Here is a 19299-nt window from a genome sequence, read left to right as displayed (position 1 = left end):
CAGAAGGTACATCCTGTAACTACAAATGTTCAGTAAAAAGAGGAAGGACAATTATGGGGGGTTGAACTGGTCCAAAGGTTACAATCAACATAATTAGTGTATCTGAGTCTTATAGACTAAGTATTGAGAGCATACTCTGTCAAAACAAACCAAAATTATTCAAGATTAACTTGTGATACTTGGAAGCCAGTTCAGAATATGAGCCCTCAAATACTCTCACAAAACAATTGGTCAACCAGTTATTATAAACTAGCTATTCTTAGTGTACTTAGTAAATAGATTCATTCTTACCTATTAATACCAAACATTGCATGTGCTATTGGTAGAAATTAGCCTAATAATATTATAATAGAGCTTGATGTAACTTCATAGAATTATCTGAAATGTTTACATTTTGCAAACTATGAAGTCCCACACACTACTAGTCACTGTGATCGCATTAACAGTTCAGAATATTGCATGGTATCATCAGCTCTAGATTTACTTCTCCACATTTATTTTCTATGGTCTTTTCAGTTTTTTAATGAGAAATAGAACAGTGAAATATGTTTAATATACCGAAAGATGAAGAGAGAGAAGGGAAACTTGCCTATTAGTTCGCAGTGATGTTACAGAAATAATTCATAAATATCCAACTTGGAAACCTTATTAAATTGTAGTGTCATGGGCCATATAGTCTAATTAATGTAAGTTTTCTGATAATACTGTCCTTGATAAATATTCATTACTGTTTAAGTTAGCTTGTATTCATAGGTATACCAAAACTAAACTATTAACTATAGGTGTCTATTCATCTGAATGTAGTCACTGTCAAAAGTTAACCCAACGGAAGGGAGTGGCACAGTAGATAAGATGCCTGCTGCATAAGCTTGAGGACCTAAATATCACCAGTCACATGTAAAAGCCAGATGTGGCCATGCATGCAACCCCAACACTGGGATGGCAGAGACAGACCGATCCAGCCCTGAGGCTCACTGGCCAGCCAGTCTTTCCAAAAGTGAGAGCTTCAGGTTCATTGAGGGACCTTGTCTCAAAACATAAGGAGGTGAAGAAATAGAGGAATATGCCTACTGTTACCACCTGGCCTCCATGTTCTCGCAAGGTGAATATACCTACAAGTGCATTGCATGCCTGCTCACATGCGGAAATTCATTTTCTCTCTCTCTCTCTCTCTCTCTCTCTCTCTCTCTCTCTCTCTCTCTCTCTCTCTCTCTCTCATATGTACATGCATACACACAAACACACACAACAAAAATTGACAGTAGAATGTCATTTTTTATGTTCACATTTTAAATGTACTATACAGATATTTTCACTTTAATTCTTTAGTCATATGGGCATAGAAGAGTGTCACAGAATCTCTAGAAATGGTTTAATTCTTACTATATATATTTTACATTGCCATAATGAACCTATCAAAAGTGCATACCACCTTAAGGGGAACACAGTTGTGAGACTCTGTCTAATCCTATTTCTTCCAACTTTGGAATCTTAATTAGAAGAGATGGGGGGGACATCATTTAACTAAATTATTGTCGTGAATCTGTAGCAAAAGGTCTAATCCTCAATTGGGCCAATTAGTGAAGCCCGTAGTTAGCTAGGCTGCAGTGAACAGTCTGATTAGACCTGACACCGGCCTAGTTCCCACTGTGGTTGTGCCAGGTATGATGGTCAGACTTCAAAGAGCCAGAGGCATCAGCAGGGCAAGGTTTGGAGGCCAGCTTAGGTCCGGTAGTTAATCTCTCTGCTAAAACCACAGCGGCTCTCACACAAAACAAGCTTACACGACACAATCATGCGGTATTAAAGTTAGAGTTGAGTCATGCCAATTTGCCTTTGATTTTTTGATGATTGACCAAAGATGGCTACATGATTAGACATATGCTAAAAGTACACTGATTAGATAATTTCCCAAAATATTTGAAGTATTTTCTGACTTCCTATATAAATGTTGTGAAACCTTACCCCTTTTGATCAAATCTTAAGTGAAATGGTGCTATGTTGAGGAGTAATTGGTATTTCTTCCTGGCAGCTTGAATACCAAACTTTTCACTTAGTGCTTCAGCTAAGTTTCTTTACATTAATAATTCCTTAAGGAAAATGTAAAAGGAAATTGTTCCTAAGTGGTAAGCTTTTTAAAAGTCTATTAAGCATGTTGAAAGGGAAAAACATTTTTCCCTTAGTCATTTATGTTCGCTGACAATTTTTCTGAAATTTCCTTATAATTGTTTTCCACTTACACATTAAGTAAAGTGCCCTTTCTAGGATGGGATTGTGTAAGTGTTCTTTCCTCTATGTTCAGATTTGTTGGAATATTGCAGTAATAGTGACATGTTTCCATTCTGAGAAAAGCCTAAGGCTGCTCTCGTATTATTCCAAATGATTGAAACTGCCATCTTGCTGACTTTCCCTCGGGCAGCATGAAGCCTGTTTGCTTTTGTGTTCATCTCACATGCTTCCTGGGAGTTTGGCTGGCAGAACACTATTGCTTCATTTGGCAAGGTAAAGTCAGTTCCTGCTTGACTATTAGATGTCTTCAAGTCTCTGTGTGCTTATCAATACTGTGGCTATTAAATTTATAATTACTCATAAGAAATGAATCCTATTTTTAATGTCTCAAAATATATCTTTATTGTAAACAAGTTTATATAAAGCTCTTTATTTACAAATTCAGCCCAGAATCTACTGTTTTATATGGTACCTTATTTTGGGCCATACTGGGGATCAAACCCAGGGCCTTGCACATGCTAGGCAAGCATAATTCCCAGACCCTTTGTGCTATTTCTTATATTTATTCATAACTATGTTTTATGAAAGAAATTTGAGCATGATATTTTTGATGATTTCACAAAGCCAAATTCACATATTTTAAAGCCTGTTAGCACTACTCAGTGGTGAGTCATAAAGACCCCCCAGTGCATATGGTCCAGCTATCTCCTCTTTGAGATCATGCTAGAACAAAGAGCGCTGTCTAAAGCTGCAAAGAGACAAAACCTCTTCTCCTTCCTAAAGTTTGCAGGCATGGATTCTGTACTTTGGCTCCACAAAAATTATATTCAGTACTTTAAGGGTTTTTTAAAGCCGTCACAGAACTGCAGGAGCAGAATTTGCCCAGTTTACACAATAGCTCTGAAACCCTTCCTCCCACAGTGTGTCTGTCATTTACGTGTCAGAGGAAGACAGACAACGAAAACAAGTGATGGCAAACCGCACCTGGCCTAGTTCCCTGCAAGGTGTGTGATTAAATTTCTAGAGCACAAGAACATATATTCTACTAGTGTGTCCTCCAGTGTGCCTCTGACACTCATGCTTAATAACCATGGTCTCTATGAGCTTGTGGCACAGGGGAATTTGTCCCCAAACTGTACTAATTAGTCATTGCCTCAGTATTCTTGCACAGCAAATGTCAAAATGTTCAACCTTCCAGTCCTTTCAAGGTCCTTTAGCATCATTTGACTATGGGGATAGCCATTTTTTTTCCTTCCTGTGAGAACCTTCACTGGCCTGTTGGAAATGTGAAGTTATTTGCAAACACATATCCTATTTTAATTTTATTTTATAACTGCTTGCCAGCTCCTTTGTTTAGTTCCTCAATTTACCACTAAAATCTTAGGTCCCCAGAAGTAAGGACATAGTCTGTCTTGTTCACAACTAAGTCCTCAACTTACATATTTATTAGTTCCATAAATACTTGTTAAATGTTAAACTGCTATTTTTAAAGCAACTTGGAAACAAGATTTTAGAAGCTTGTATTTGATACATTGATTCCAGGCATTGTTTACGAGTTTACATACAGCACCTTATTTAATTGCTGTTTAGCCTCACAGGGCTCTTGCACATGCACTAGTGTACACGTCTTGTGTAAAAAGATAAAGGATATGGAGAGCTGCATAACCTTCCCCAAGCCACACTCTTGCGGTTATTCATAGTAACTCTTCTGCCTCCTTGTGCAGAATTACACTGGAAAGCTATCTGACTTAGCAACTCTGATAATTGTTATTTTTTAAAACAAAAACAGAAAACAATTCTTGTTAAGTGTTTTCTGGTTTCTGGCAGAAACACAAGTGTTTCACAGTATTGTTTAATAGACCTTGTAAGCGTCAAGTTCCAATATTTTATTGGTGAGTACATTTATAGTTCAGAGAGTGTAAGCAACTTATCTTGTCCCAAGTTAGAAAGGCCATAAGTGGCAATAGTGACAAATAGTGACAATCAACCTGTCTCTTTTATTCCAAAGCCTGTGTCTGCTGTGCCCCAACTGGTATAGTCCACATCTTCAGGAAGACTGTGTTTTCAATGTAATAATCAATCATTGTACAGCTCTGGCACACAGTCAGAAAGCTCTTGTCAAAGAATTCTCCAATAAGAAATGCACTTTAAAAACCCATCAAGGGTATAAAAATACATGTTATAACATACACAGATTTGAGAATACACATATTTTACCATTCAACTTAAAATTCCTTTTTCCATAGCAATCACTCCTAATGATTTTATGAAAAACATTATGAAATTAGGTTGCATTGATCTTATCTTCTCCCATATGGAAAGTGAGCTATTTTGTATATAATTATGGTGAAAATACTGTTATTTCTTTCCTTTTTACTTTTTCTGGTATCTGATGTATAGTTCATTTTTGGAAAAATAATCTATAAAACACTATTTTTAAGGGTGTTAATATCTAAATTCTACATTTCTTTGTATTCTATATATGATTCCCTATTTTAACAAACTATTTTAATATAATTCAAAAGTATGTTAAATTTAATTACATTGGATTATATTTAAGTTCTGTATTTGATGCTCCAAAGAGAATATATGAAATTAATTTAGAAAAACTTAAAATACAAAAACATGTTAACTATTTAAGAGCAAATTAGTTGTAATTAGCCGAGGTTCTAAGCCGGATAGCTTTCCAGTGTAATTCTGCACAAGGAGGCAGAAGAGTTACTATGAATAACCGCAAGAGTGTGGCTTGGGGAAGAATATGCAGCTCTTCTTATCCTTTATCTTTTTACACAAGACGTGTACACTAGTGCATGTGCAAGAGCCCTGTGAGGCTAAACAGCAATTAAATAAGGTGCTGTATGTAAACTCGTAAACAATGCCTGGAATCAATGTATCAAATACATGCTTCTAAAATCTTGTTTCCAGTTACTTTAAAAATACTAATTTGCTCATAATTTGTTAACATGTTTTTGTATTTTGTATTTGTGTTTTTCTAAATTATTTTTAAGTGTTATCTTTGGCACATCAAATACTATCCTGTGAGATAATTAAGACATGTGTAACTCGTGAGTTAATTAAGGATATACCAAATTCAGTTTTTCAGATCACCAATTTTTAACCTCACCTTTCAAGATTAGAAACAAAGTTCTAATGAAAGTTTGACTGGTTGTTTATTTAAAGCTACTCTTTTGCAAATTTTTCTTGAGGTCATTTTAATATTGTCTTCAAGTACAATTAAGCAATGAATCCTATGATGGCAAAATATTAATCTCTGTGATTAACTAATATTACTAAAAATTTATGACGTTGAAAAATATGAAGACATTTGCCTTCACTAAGAAAACATGATATTAGCTGGACATAGTGGGGACACCTTCAATCTCAGCCCTCAGGAAGCAGGCAAAGCTCTGTGAGTTCAAATTTAGATAAACCTCATAATAAAGATTGTAGGTGCAGTTAGATTTCAGTTGTACATATATTATAATAATGTTCTATAATTAATGAACTCCATACACTGACATTTTAATAAATTAAGACTTAAGGGTAAAAGTAAAATTAATGATAAAACATATTTTTTCTTTGTAGTAATTTTAACATACTTAAATTTAACATATAAAAGATATTTGTGAGGTAAAGTCATTTTTTAGCTTCAAAAAAATTAAATTGTAGCGACTGAAAATTTAGTTCAGTGATAGTTTGCTTACCTGTACCCAGAACAGCCATTAAAACTTCAAATTATAAGGCTAGACCAATAAATTTGTTCAGCCCCTCTTGGCTTCTTCCCTCTGTACTTGGCCATTCAGCCACACAGCAACCATCCAGGCTTCCTTGGAGGAGGTGGGAAGCAGAAAGAGATGTCTGTGTGCTATCATGACCAACAACTAGGCCTGCAGAAGTGGCTTAGTTTTGAAGAGCTCTGCCTGCTCTTCCAGAGGGTCCAGGGTCCATTTCTGTCTGTAACCCCACTTCCAGGGATCTGACACCTTCTTCTGGCCTCCATGGGCATCAAGTGTGCACATGATGCACAGACACACATGCAGGCAAGCACCCATACACATAAAATAATAACAATAAACTTAAAATGTTTTTTTAAACAAGATTAAATTTCTAATTCATACCAAAAAAAGATCTTCTAGGTTAAAAAAAATTTTTAAGTTAGACATGATGGAATACGTATATAATTCCAATACCCCTGTAATTCAGGAGGCTAAGACAAAAGGATTATGTTTGAGGCTAGCCTGAGCTACGTAAGGTAACACAACAAACAGATCAAACAAAGAAGCTTCCCATAGTTTGGGTTAAAAGTCAAATACATAGTAACAAAATACCCTTTAAACCCATGTAGACTTGATTGACTATGAACTTCTAAGGCTGGTTGTAAAGTGGAATGAGCCCGTGTCCACACTGATTTTCTCTGCTTGTTATCTGACCCTCGGTTTCCACTCTGCACTGTTCTGTCTTTGCTGCCACACTTCAGTGTAGTGGAAACATCGGCTATTTCTTCAGTTCCTCTTACAAAGTGTTTAAGCTTTGAGAACATGTGACTTTTTTAGGGGTATAATAAGTGCTACAAACTTAGGTCTGTCTGATTCATCATCTTCACCACCTCTTCCCAGTTCGATACCTAATTGTGTTGGTGCTCAATAAATACTGAGTGAATGGATGGGTGAGTAAATGCCCTCCTGACACTTTTCTCTATAGCAGTTTCAGCATTACAGACATTACAGACTCTGGGATGGTCTAGATACCAGCACACTTTTCTTGGATAGTTAATATACCTCTAAGGTTTTGCATAAGCAAAGCAACTTTCAACACATAGCAGGTAATATAATGAGTTGTTGTCAGTGAAATGAAGTAGAACTATGCTCGAAATACCAGTAGTCAATGAAGAAGAAGTTTTTAATTAACAATGCATAATTGATATACTTATCTGAATGACTGTTTCATTATGGTCATCTTGTTAACTGTGAAAGTTATTTGGATGCTTCATCTTGAAAGATGTAGGCATGGTGGTGCACACCTTTAATCCTAGCACTCGGAAGGAAGGCAAAGGCAGGCAGATCTCTTCTGAGTTCAAGGCCAGACTGGTCTACATAGCAAATTCCAAGCCAGCCAGAGCTAGAAATGAAAAAAAAAAACAGATTTAATAATACATTTTTCAAATTCACAAAGGTCAGTTATGAATTTCCAATCCAGCTCCTTATGTGAGCTGCTAGATTTAGTCTATATTGCAAAACAAAATGGTAATCATTTGTAATTCCTTCATTTCAAGACCTGATCTTTCCAGCCTACTTTGACCCATTAGTTCCCTGTTGATAGTCCTAGTTTTATGTGCAAATATGGTCCAATTTTATTGTCTATGTTTTCCCGGCTTTTAAAAGAAAAAAAAATGTAGATTTGTGGAACTCGTGGCATACTGGGTGAGATGATTATATAAAATGGAATTAGAATACAACATTTTAAATATTCTGCAGTTTTCATGTGCCTTTATGGTATAGTAACTCATATCACATCCATAATGTGGGAATCTGTAACTATCTTTCAAAGAATCATCTTGTTGACTGTGTTGGTGCACATGAGGCAGCCCAGTTCCAAAGCATTGCTTTAGTTTGGCTACTTAAGATTCTCCTCTTAGGAAGCCATCCTGATCTACATAAAAATTTAAATGAGAACAGTGATTATGAAAGAAGACTTATAATGTAATTCATAACAACTTGATTCGACAGATAATTTGATTTAAAAGAAAAAAACAGAACATATGCAAAGGTATTTGGAAAATTTGATCTACATATTTCTTCATAACATGGTATTTATGCTTAGCTTTAATGTTCCATGTTGATAACATTCCCATTTCACATTTATTTGAGGATTTCTTATGCTTGGCCCTGTACAGTGTAAGGGGAGCATTATAAAACCACCTTTGCCCCTATTGCAGCTATGACACATGGTCTAGTTCTAACCCTACTGCTGTTTAAGTAAACTGTACTGGATGTTATGAGGCCAATTAGTTTTGCAATGCTTCCTTTGTCCTACATAAGTAAATTAAAATCTGTATTTACCCAGGCCAAAAAATATTTGCTTTCTGGTTATTGTCAGAAAAGTTATTATAGTGAAGAATCTCTGTGTTAAGTCTTTTAAACAAATTTCACTGAAAGAATTGACAGTTGAAGGACATGATTTATGGTCTTTAAATTCAGCTTCATATGAAAATCAGTGAATGCACAATCCTTCAATGTGTAGTTTGTTCTTGTCAAATTAAGTCTTTTTCAGAAAATATGTAGCATTTCTCAAGCTGCACTACCATGTTGTGAAAATATTAAATTGCATAAAGGTTAGAATTGGAGGAGAGTAGAGAGGCTTAAAGCCAGCTTGCTGTGAGTGTTTTTTGGTGTGGTCTTGTGATACTCACTGTCTTAAAGACACCAATCTCTCCCAGAGTTATTCAGATACTTTGGCAGCCTCCCATCCATTAGGCTAATTTTGCTCTCAAGCTACACATAAAGTGCTATTTTTAGACACTACAAATTCCTAATATATGAGGAACAATTCTTATTTTTATGTGTGTCCTTAGATTTATATTCCTTTAATTAATCCTTATATATTAAAACAAACATTTTATAGTATTTATAGTGTTTATTATACAGTAAGCAAGAATTTTAACCATAAAATCTGTATAATGTTAGTGACATTCCTTAAAGGAATTCTTTAAAGCGCTAACTTAAAATATCAGTCATTTTAAATTCTAAAGTTAAAAAGCTTTGTTCTAAATTATAGGCTTATACAATTTAAATATTAATATGAACTATTAATAGCCAGTTCTATTTAGCATACATCATACAGATGCTTTCAATGATTGAAAATGATAAAAATCAATATTGAATGTAATATTTTATAGTTTTAACTATACTGTTTTATATGACTTTATTGTCCAGTGGATAAAATAAAATGTAGTATTAAAGTTCCAATACCAGAATATTAAGAGGCATAAGGACATATTTCGAAGAAGCATCCACTTTCTCGGCAGAGCACTACTCAAGCCACATGTGTCTAGAATTAAGAGTCAAATTAAAACAGTAGGCACTGTTGATCCAGAAGTTTAACTTACTTTCCGTCTTTTTAACTGTAAAAAATTTTTTTTTCTTAAAATTTTGAAACATCATATTCAGACTTAAAATGTAATGGTCATTGTGTTAAAAGTAATATTGGAACTTGTTAAGTTATCTTTAAGTTATAACTGGTTAAATGAGTATTTTAGCATTTTAGTTAGACATTTCAAAATGGACATTTTTATCTCAATGAAATTGCTTTTATATAAGTTAATGCAAATTATTACATTTTTAATAAATATGTAAGAACTAGGTTATCAGTATTTGAAACTTACTTTAAATTTACTTAAAGCAAAACCCCTTTTCAAAGATTATAATGTAGAATAGAAAAGATGATTGCATGAAACCACACAAAAAGGACTCATCAGTGTTTTCAGCTTAATAAAAATGTTGTAAAAATACTTGTAAGCTTGAAAATCACACTAGCTATTCTTGTTTCAAATTCTGTTTAATATATTGTTCTGTATGATTTTATAATAAACAGATTACTCCTTGAACAGGAATTAAGAATAAAGCTGCCAGGAAGGGGTTCTGTTGTCAGAGTAGTTCCCGCCTCATGTTTTGTAAGAGATTTCATGGTCCCATTGTAAAGAGTAGATGATTTCAAACGTGTTCCCAAGATAAACTTTCCCATTGTCATTAATGAGGATGGATAATACTGAGTGACAAGTGCATTAGGAGTGACACAGAAAGAGCTGTTAGATTTGTCAGAGCCTATCACTTCAGGCACGACACTTGAGGACATTCCTTTTGAGAATATGGGGGGGGGGGCTTAAAGGTAGCAAGTTTGTGTTTTAGCATTTAGAAGTATATGTCTTTCCAGTGCTTAGAAGATATCTGAGAAATTACTTGGATTAGTTAAATCAGTCTGCATTTTAAGTTCTTCGTTTTACCCTGATTTCCTATGAAAGTCATTGAAACACAAGATTTTAGTGTGTTCAAATATTCCAACAAAACTAAGTTTTCTCTTTTAAAAAGTTATTTTTTGGACTGTTAAACTAAAATAAGAACACTAGAATTATATAAATTTTTTAAAATGTTGCTGCCTTACTCCCATTTATATACGGAGATTCTTTATTCTGAGTCATGTTGAAAATGAAGATTTTGAGTAAGAAAGTATGTATAAATTTAAGTTGCCTCTCCATAGATACATTGCTGTATAGAAACATTTTAAATATTAATCAGTGATAATATTTATAATTATACTGATAATACAGTTAATAGCATGTGACTTTGCTGGTACTTAAAAGTGCCAACTACAAGATGCTTCTCAGTTTTTATTTTGATAATTGTATAATTAGACATTTTTTCTCTTTGATTCATCTTTCTTGCTGCCAACCAAATTTTGTCTCTGCACCTTTTGACAGCAATAATGACTGAGCCTTTGTTTGGGCTCAAGATTTCCCAAGCGGCAGTTTGGTGCTGGGATAAACTATTTATCATGATTGCGTAATACTAATGTGTCCCAAGCAAACACCCTGTGACTGAAATTATACTTGACAGTTTACCTCTTCTTGATGAGCCTGAGGTGAAGATAGCCGCCACTGACTGTCCCTGGGAGAGCATGGTGACTACTCCATATGCTAGGGAAGGTCCTTATTCGTGGCACAGGACTGCGGCTATCCTTCTAATCATGTCGCCCCCCCCCCCCCATTTCATTTCATTTCTTGTATGTGTTTTATGTTGTTTGAGGATGCAGATGATTGAACCTAGAGCCTCATGCATGCTATGGAAATATTCTACCACAATCTAGTTTTTCTAAGTTTTAATAGTGTTATTCCTAGAATACTCAGCTTTTTTCTTTTTTACAAGAGTGTGTGGTAGACACTTTCAGCCACTATAAATACAGCCCTATATGTTTCATTGTGAACTTTAAAACCATATTCATTGTTTAAGATATTTATGCTTCCTAAAATGTCATATTTATACCCCACAATTGTCAAGGGTCAGTGGATCCTCCTATCTCTACTCTCTCTCCTCCCCCCGCCCCCACATTGGGAGTATAGGTGTATGCTGCCATGACTGACTTTTATATGGGTGCTGGGGGTGAAACCCAAGTCATCATGCATGCCAAGTACTTTACTGACTGAGCCGTCTCCCCACCCAACCTGTAATTTGAATTAAAATTGCTTATACGCTAAGAATGATTTTATCTTAGTGCAGACAATAGTCTATAATCTAGGATTCATTCTACATAATTTTTCTAAAGCAGGTCCTGTTATATAATCATTGAATGTATTTGTAAATTAATGTTGTAGTAACACAGAGATAATTATTTAGTCAATTAAAACACTTCATTTTTATTTTTTGGTTTTGTGTGTGTGTATATATTTTTATGGTTTTGTGTACATGAGTGGTGGTACTCACAGAGGCCAGAAGAGGGCATTATAACTGGAGCTGGAGTCAAGGCAGTTGTGAGCAGCTGAATCTGTGTGCTGGGAACTGAACTCAAGTCCTCTGCAACAGCAGGAAGCATTCTTAACGCATTGAGCCATCTCTTCAACCCTAACTAAAATACTTACATTGTTGAGTGCAAAGTAAATTATTTTTTAGCAAAGAAGTTTATTCTTTAATCCTCCTCCCCTTTCAATCCCTTTAATAAGGTACTCGGAGGAGCAGGCAGAATGACAGGCAGTAGACATGGCAGTACTTCTTAAGTCCTACTCAGTAATTTACTAGTCATATTCTAGCAGCTGTATTTTGCTGGGGTCAAACCCATCAGATTCCATGATGGCGAGTCCATTGACCTGTCATGTTTTGCAAGCCACTCAGCTTCCCAGCAGACCATTTTTGCATCCTGTAGTCAGGCAGATAAGTCACAGAGATGGTAGCAAAGACCAGACAATGGAAAAATCAAAGAAGATGGCTCACAAATTGCAGACATCCACCACAAGGTCCTTGTCATAACTGTGAAGGTCTGGGTTCCTCAACTAGACATTTTCGACCTCGGTTCTGGGTCCTCCTGCCTGCACAGAGTTGATTCTTGCCCTCTCATTGCTGCTGCAGCCAGAAGGCAGTGAACCCACAAACTTAACAGCTGCAACCAGCGTAGATTTGCTGCAGGGTCTTGGGGGTGGGTGGAAATGCCAAATTATTGTTTTATATATTTTATCTTAACTAATAAAATGGATACCAGTGAGCCATATGAAATTTCAGTTAATCACCTAAGATAAATATCTTGAAGAATGTCATCAAAATACATTATTATTTCCACATTTTTCTCAATAATTTTCATAATTATGAGGCTTCTACCAGTGAGTACCATAATATAATACAGCAGCATGTGTTCATAGAGGAGTAGTTAAAGCTAATTAATAATATATGTCTATCTGTATATGTATGTTTTCTGTATCCCAGAAACAATTAAATGAAAAAGCTCACTTGTCACTGATTCGTGCCTGCAGTCTTAATTTCATGCTAATTTTTTTAACTTAGGCTGTAAAATCTGTGATCCATTCATCTGATCGCACCCAGTTACTCCTCCCATCTAATTACATGATCTTTAGTGTACTTTTTTGTTATAGAATGCATTTGCATCACTTTTTTAATAAAATCCTTTCAGTTTTCCCATAAGCATCTATTTTCTAATCAGAACAGTTGATATTGCATTGCTTTACAGTAAATAGCCCGAAAATTCAATAATTATTGAAGTTATAATCCAAAAAAGTAATTGCCTCATTTTTTTTAAAAAAAAAAACTGGTTTATATTAAACTTAGAAAACAAGCAAATTGTAATGATATGTTGGGTAATATAAATAATGCTTTTGTTATGCATTTTAATAAAAACTTTTATAGCACACACTATTTATTATATGTAAATTATTATGCATAATGTATCATGAATCCTACTAAAAACTGTAACAAAAAAGTGAAAAGTTCATACCCATTAGTAAGCAAGTTACCAAAAAATCATCCTGAAGAACACCTATTTCATGCCATGCGGCACATTCATTGTCTTCAGACCTTTCTTAACCAAGATGACTGGCAGCACTCATCACATGTCTGCTCTGTGCATAGATGAGAAAAAATCTTCCTGCTATTCTTTAAATAATCCTCCATTTCCTTGCTTTTGATGTCAGGGTGGGATTTCCATTCATACCATTTGTGTATCTGTCTGTGTGTCAGTCTGTCCATCTGTCTGCCTGTCTTCAAGAGACCATGGAGACAAGTGTAAGAAATCTGTCAGCTTTTTAATATCTTAGCCTAAGAGGGAACAATAAAAAAAAAATGTTATGTTATATAAAGTATGTCCCTAGTTATTTGAAGCTTCCAGAGCTGATCTTGTAAGAGCTAAAGGGCAGTGAGTGTCCAGTGGTTGGTTTGTAAGATTCTAGGAGATGTTTTAGTTGAACTTTTCATCTGAGCCAGTGCTTTTATATGTCCTTGAGCTTTGGTCTCTGCTCACTCTCTAGCCTCATGGTTTGGCTTGAACTTCAGGTTGCAGCTTACTGTTTTCTCTGCATTCTTCCCAGTGGCTCATTCTACAACATTTCCAGTGCTCTGTAAATGCCAGAAACACTGCCATTTGCTGCAAGTATCTTTGCTAGATCTACCTTCTGTGTGTTTAACTTAACTCTGAGATCACTTCCTCTCACATTGCCGTTATTCTTCAAGACTAGATTTGGTAGCCTACTTCTGTGCTCCCAAACTACCTTGTAAATACCTTATGCACTTACAGCACTGTCATATTTTCTTCCCTCTATGATGTCACACTACAAACCAATGACAGAAAGTGTTTGTTTCCTTGCTCATTGGTACAGCATAGCACCTATCACATAATAAAGTACATAATGGGTGTTCTGAAAACATGCATTGAATTAGAGGGAGAAATAGGAGTATTTATAACTCTGGCAAATGCCTGTAAACTTTAATCATCTCTGCATATGGGTCAGGGCTGTCTGTCCTGTGGGGAAGAGCATTAATAATCAGCTCTGCAAGCCCAGTTAACCTGTTGAAATTTTCTCTACTTGCCACACCCTTTCTTATTAAGGATTTATACTTAGAATACTACTCCATCTTAACCTAGAATTTTTTTTAATTAACATCTAGCTCAATCTTTCCTTCTTGGCAAAGACTTTCTATCTCCTTTTACATCCCACTCACCCTTCCTGAAAAATACATTGACTTCCTTCTAAATGTCTGACATAGGCAAAGTTACCTTGTTAGTGAAAAAAAAAAGTATAATACTTGATGCATTAAAACACTACCAGATAATTTTATTTAAAATTTAAAGGCTTCAGATATAAAGACCTACCCTCCATTCTATACCTACCCAACTTTGTATCCTCATCTTTTTTTTTAACCCATCCAATCCAGTTAATGTTGGTTATATACTTTGGGGTATATGGCCATCCACTGGGAATGTATGAACTACCAGGAAAAACACCATTGAAGAAAACTAATTCTCCACTACAAGCAGCTATCCGTTACCAATAGCTCCTCAGCCAGGGGTGGGACTTCATCACTACCTCCTCCCTTTATGCTGGGATTTTATTGGCTTGAGCTTGCCCAGGTCTTGTGGATGCTGTCAAAACTGCTGAGTTCATATGTATAACTTCTCTTTAGTGACTAGAAAGCACCCTTTCATTACAGTCATCCACTACCTCTGACTACTGTAGTCTTTCTGCTCACCTTTTCCATAACAAACCCTGAGCCTTGGGAGGAGGGAATGTGATACAGATGTCCAACTCAGAGCTGAGCACTCTGCAGTGTTTTGACTAGTTGTGCGTCTCTATGTTAATGGCCATCAACTACAAGAAGAAGTTTCTGATGATGTCTGAGGGCTACACTAGTCAGTATTCTCACTTCCTCTTGCCATTATAGACATGTGATAGTGCATCCCAATCAGGATGACTAATAAGGGCCAAAGCCACTGAGTATTGTAAATGCATCCTTCAGGTAGAGGGGAGGTGCCAAGTTGATAGCATTTCAATAACATTGGATAGTAATATCCCAGGAACTTACATATTCATTGTCCCTAGTCAGTAGACATTTAGATCTATTATCACTTGTGTGAAACATGATTGATTGATTTTTATGATAATTGTTTCAAGTTCAGTTTGTGTCCCTGCTAGCTCTCTCCATTCCTTTAGTGACCTTGAAACTGCTCTGCAGCTTGGAGAAAAGTATCTCTCCCTCCATTTGTTCCAGAGTGCACTTCATTGTTTTCTAAATAGGAGATTCCTCCCCCTGTAAGAGTGACAATTTGATGCTGAAGACAGCAAAGATAGGACAAAAATGTTACAATATGATTGATATTTTTTTCTCTAGGACACTCCTCAATAATACAAATTAAAGAATTAATGCACAGAGCCTTTTTCTTTTTCCACAGTACCAAAGTCAATAGTTGTTGTATTTCCCTCTCATTTTTGCATTAGAATACCAATTTAAATCATTTATAAAACTGTAATTTCATCTTCCAAGTTTATTCATAAAATATTTGTCCAAAACCAGTTTTTCAAGGTTATTTTTTCCTAACCAAACATGAGGGAATTACAGTTTCTACTTTTATAACCCTTAGCTATTTTAATTTGAGATTTATTGTCTGAATCCATATGCAATGTGTTTATCACTTAGGAAACATTAAAAAAAGGGTTAGTAATTTTGTATAATGCTATAATTATATATTTCATCAAGATAATTATATAAAAGTAAATAAAGGTAGAGCTAAGATAATACCAAATTTAGGATGCTTTTCAACTGTATAATGCTTATAATTAAAGATTTCAGATGAAAAGTAAAGGGCCTTCATTTCCCTTAGACATCAGCCTGATTTTCAAAATAAAACCATAAAAATTAGCTGAATGATTTCTTTGCTTACACATTTGCATATTGAATCACAATACCTAAAGGATATAAGTTCTAAAAGAAGTTGTCAATATGTCTTTAAGTTAGTGCATACAACCTAGAAGATTAATTTTATTTCCCATTTGATATGCAAGCTTAAAGACAGAAATTATTTAACTAGTGTGTTGCTGTTAGTGTTTAAAGATTTACAGTGGGAAGTATACAGTTACTAATGTCATATCACTTAAACCATTTTAAGAAAACATCACTCATTATTAGCCATTAAAACTAAGCTATCATGCATTATTCATAGTTGCATGGATTTAAGGTATCAAAGAAAATAACTCAGTTTAGACATGAATAATATTTGCCCCTTTCCTATTTTCTTCTAGCGAGACCAGAAGGTACACCAAAAAATGCTAGCCTAAGCTTGCCAGTAATATCCCTCACACACACTAATGTCTAGATGCCAGTGAGTGAACGTAAATATCCTAAAACATGTACACTCACAACAGCCTTTCTGATGGTACCATGAGCTCCCTGATGATTGATGGCCACAGCACCTCAAGATAGCAAAATGACTGTGGAAAGCACCTTCTCCCCAGCTGCACTGGAATCCTGAGTTTAAATTCAATTCTAAATTAAGCCTGTGACTTACAGGTTAGTGGCATTCATGTAAAATAATCCTGTCAGCTCTGGGGCCACTGCAGACCTGTCACTCTTATTCCTACCAAGAACTGTGTTTTAAGCAAGAACTAGCATTTAGCTACATTCTTTCTGTTCATTTTGGTTTTGTAGGGAGAAGCGTTCTAAGGTATGTAAAGGGCAGGAAAGTGTGAAGTCTACTCCTCAAGCGTGATTTATCATGCACATAGGAAACCCTCTATACACTTTCTTGAAGTAACACATGGCCTGCCTTGCTCAGCATGTTCATTTGGAGCCTGCTCTAAGAAGTCCGTGGAATAGAGCTAATGTGATATTCTCTGCCAGTGGCTTCTGTATAGGAGTCTCTGTGGATTGTTCAGATCACTCGGTTAGTTAAGTTGTATCAAACTAGTCTTTTTAAAGCACCATCTGGGGCTTGGCTCTTTTTTTAAATTTGGTTTATCAATTTATGTCTATGGGTATTTTGCCTACATGTATATATGTGCTCCACATGTGTGCCTGGTGCCTTTGGAGGTCAGAAGGCTTCAGATCCCCTGGGACTGAAGTTACAGACAGTTATGAGCTGCCATGTGGGTGCTGGGAATTGAACTCAGGTCCTCTGCAAGAGCAACAAGTGCTCTTAACTGCTGAGCCAACTCTCCAGACCTGGTACTTGTATTTAGTTGAAAGAGGATTTAGCAATGATGACATTTGTTAAAGTGCTATTTATTTTAGGATCATTAAAAACCTGCATATAACTTCATTTTTACTAAGCTTAGGTGGATTAGAAATAATAATACTATTCATCCAAATGGTTTCTGTATGAACTAAGTATATTATTGGAAGTTTAAGTGTAAAGGAGTAATCCAGAAATTAATAAAATTCTCAAGACATGTCCATAGCTTTTTGTTATGCTATATATATGATGTGAGCGAGAAGGATTGACTCTCATTGTGTATGCTATGTATCCCTGGCTAACCCAGAACTCACAGAAATCTGACTCTTCCTTTACCTCCCTAGTGCTGGGATTAAAGGTGCACCACAGTGCCCAGCATTCCTTATTATATTTTCAATGCAAAATGCTAATCTCATTATACATACTTACATTCATCCTCATCAGTTATAAACTATAAAGCTTTGTTTATTTTTAATCCATAAATATAAGTGAGATTTTATTAAATCGGAGTGTCATTAAAGGGCCCAAAACAACAGACAGTGGAAATTCAAGAAACTACAGTGAGAGTAGAAAAAAGTGTGTGTGTGTGTGTGTGTGTGTGTGTGTGTGTGTGTATTAAATTTTAGACTTTCAAACTTAATTATATGTGTTGATTGAGAGGATGAAGCTTACTTGGAGAGTTTGTGTTAGCATGCCTAGGGCTGGCTCCCAGCATCAGTCCCAGACAACAACTAAAAGAAAGAAAAAGGAAAAAGAGAAATGGGAGAAAAAGCTAATTTTTATATGATGTAGAAGATATTGCTCATAAGAAAATTAGCATAATCACCAAAAATGTTTTGAAATGTCTCTATACAGAATTATGTGCTAATATCCTTCATATTCTTTGTTTAGTGAAATGGTACTTGGGTTGATTTACTCTATTGAGTGATTCAGAGAAGGATTTTCTAGGGAATCTTTCATTATACTATTTTGGTTGATTCATATAATACTGCCAATTTTCAAGAACCTCTTGCTTGTTAAAATACACTCACGTTTTAAAATTTCCTTGAACCACAAGAAATGTTGTATGTTTCCAAATTGTTATCTTTTTATTCCATGTGGCTAATACTGTTTGCAATTCATCAGTCTGTTTGCTGCATTGGAAAGAAAGTCAAGCCATAGTAGTTGCTTTTTATAGAAATGAACAAGGAGATGAGTTCTATGTAGAATCTCTTAAAAGTGGCATTTTAATGGCACATTGAGAATTGTTGTAATAACTCTTTGGGTCATTTTTGACAGTATAAATGTTATAGCACATTTTATTTAAGAAAGGATTCACATCAGAAGACACGTTCTTCACTTACTGAATATGGAAAAATTACAAATTGTGTGTTAAATTGCTTGCATACTCTTGCTGTCTCAATAGGAAACCTTTCAATGTGTTGTTCTCAATTATCACTGTCTTCATCAGACACATTCCCTTTAATAAAAGGTAGAAAATAAGGAGACATATGTTTCTGACTAAGTAGAAGTCTGTATTATGAGTATATTTGGAAAGCCATGCCAAAACACTTGATATGGGAAGAAAAGTCTTGTTTATAAAACTACTAGTATGGATTATGATTTTAGTTTGACCTGTCACCTAGTTTTGTTTTCACCTTACCAGTAATAAATTTCAGTTTTAGAAGTAAATGAAAGTAAAGCCTTATTCCAGGAGCATCAAGGTCATCAGATAAAGCCTATCTGAAAAAAATGCCAAGGCATGTTTTATCTCTCAAAACAAAGACACAGAATTAAATATGATGTTAAAGAACACAAATGCCAGACAGGTTAAATGAACAGAGTTCTTACCACTAGAACTCATGAGAAGGTAGTGTA

General features: G+C 35.3%; 1 protein-coding gene across 2 annotated transcripts in view; it reads left to right on the top strand.

Annotated features, from left to right (window-relative positions):
- Positions 1-19299, top strand: part of Elp4 (elongator acetyltransferase complex subunit 4) — a 194833-nt gene that overhangs the window by 95416 nt on the left and 80118 nt on the right. The window contains exon 10 of one of the 2 annotated variants that reach the window (XM_076570229.1): positions 2420-2570. The exons of the other annotated variant lie outside the window; for it this stretch is intronic. Within the exon in view, the coding sequence (XP_076426344.1) occupies positions 2420-2506 (87 nt within the window). The 3' untranslated portion in view covers positions 2507-2570. Of the gene's footprint in view, positions 1-2419; positions 2571-19299 lie in introns of those variants that run through there. 2 annotated transcript variants of the gene reach the window in all.

This window comes from Peromyscus maniculatus, chromosome 4 (assembly GCF_049852395.1).
Source record: "Peromyscus maniculatus bairdii isolate BWxNUB_F1_BW_parent chromosome 4, HU_Pman_BW_mat_3.1, whole genome shotgun sequence".
Taxonomy (NCBI): Eukaryota; Metazoa; Chordata; class Mammalia; order Rodentia; family Cricetidae; genus Peromyscus; species Peromyscus maniculatus.
Note: the sequence above shows the minus strand (reverse complement) of the source record. Positions and strands in the feature narration are given on the sequence as shown.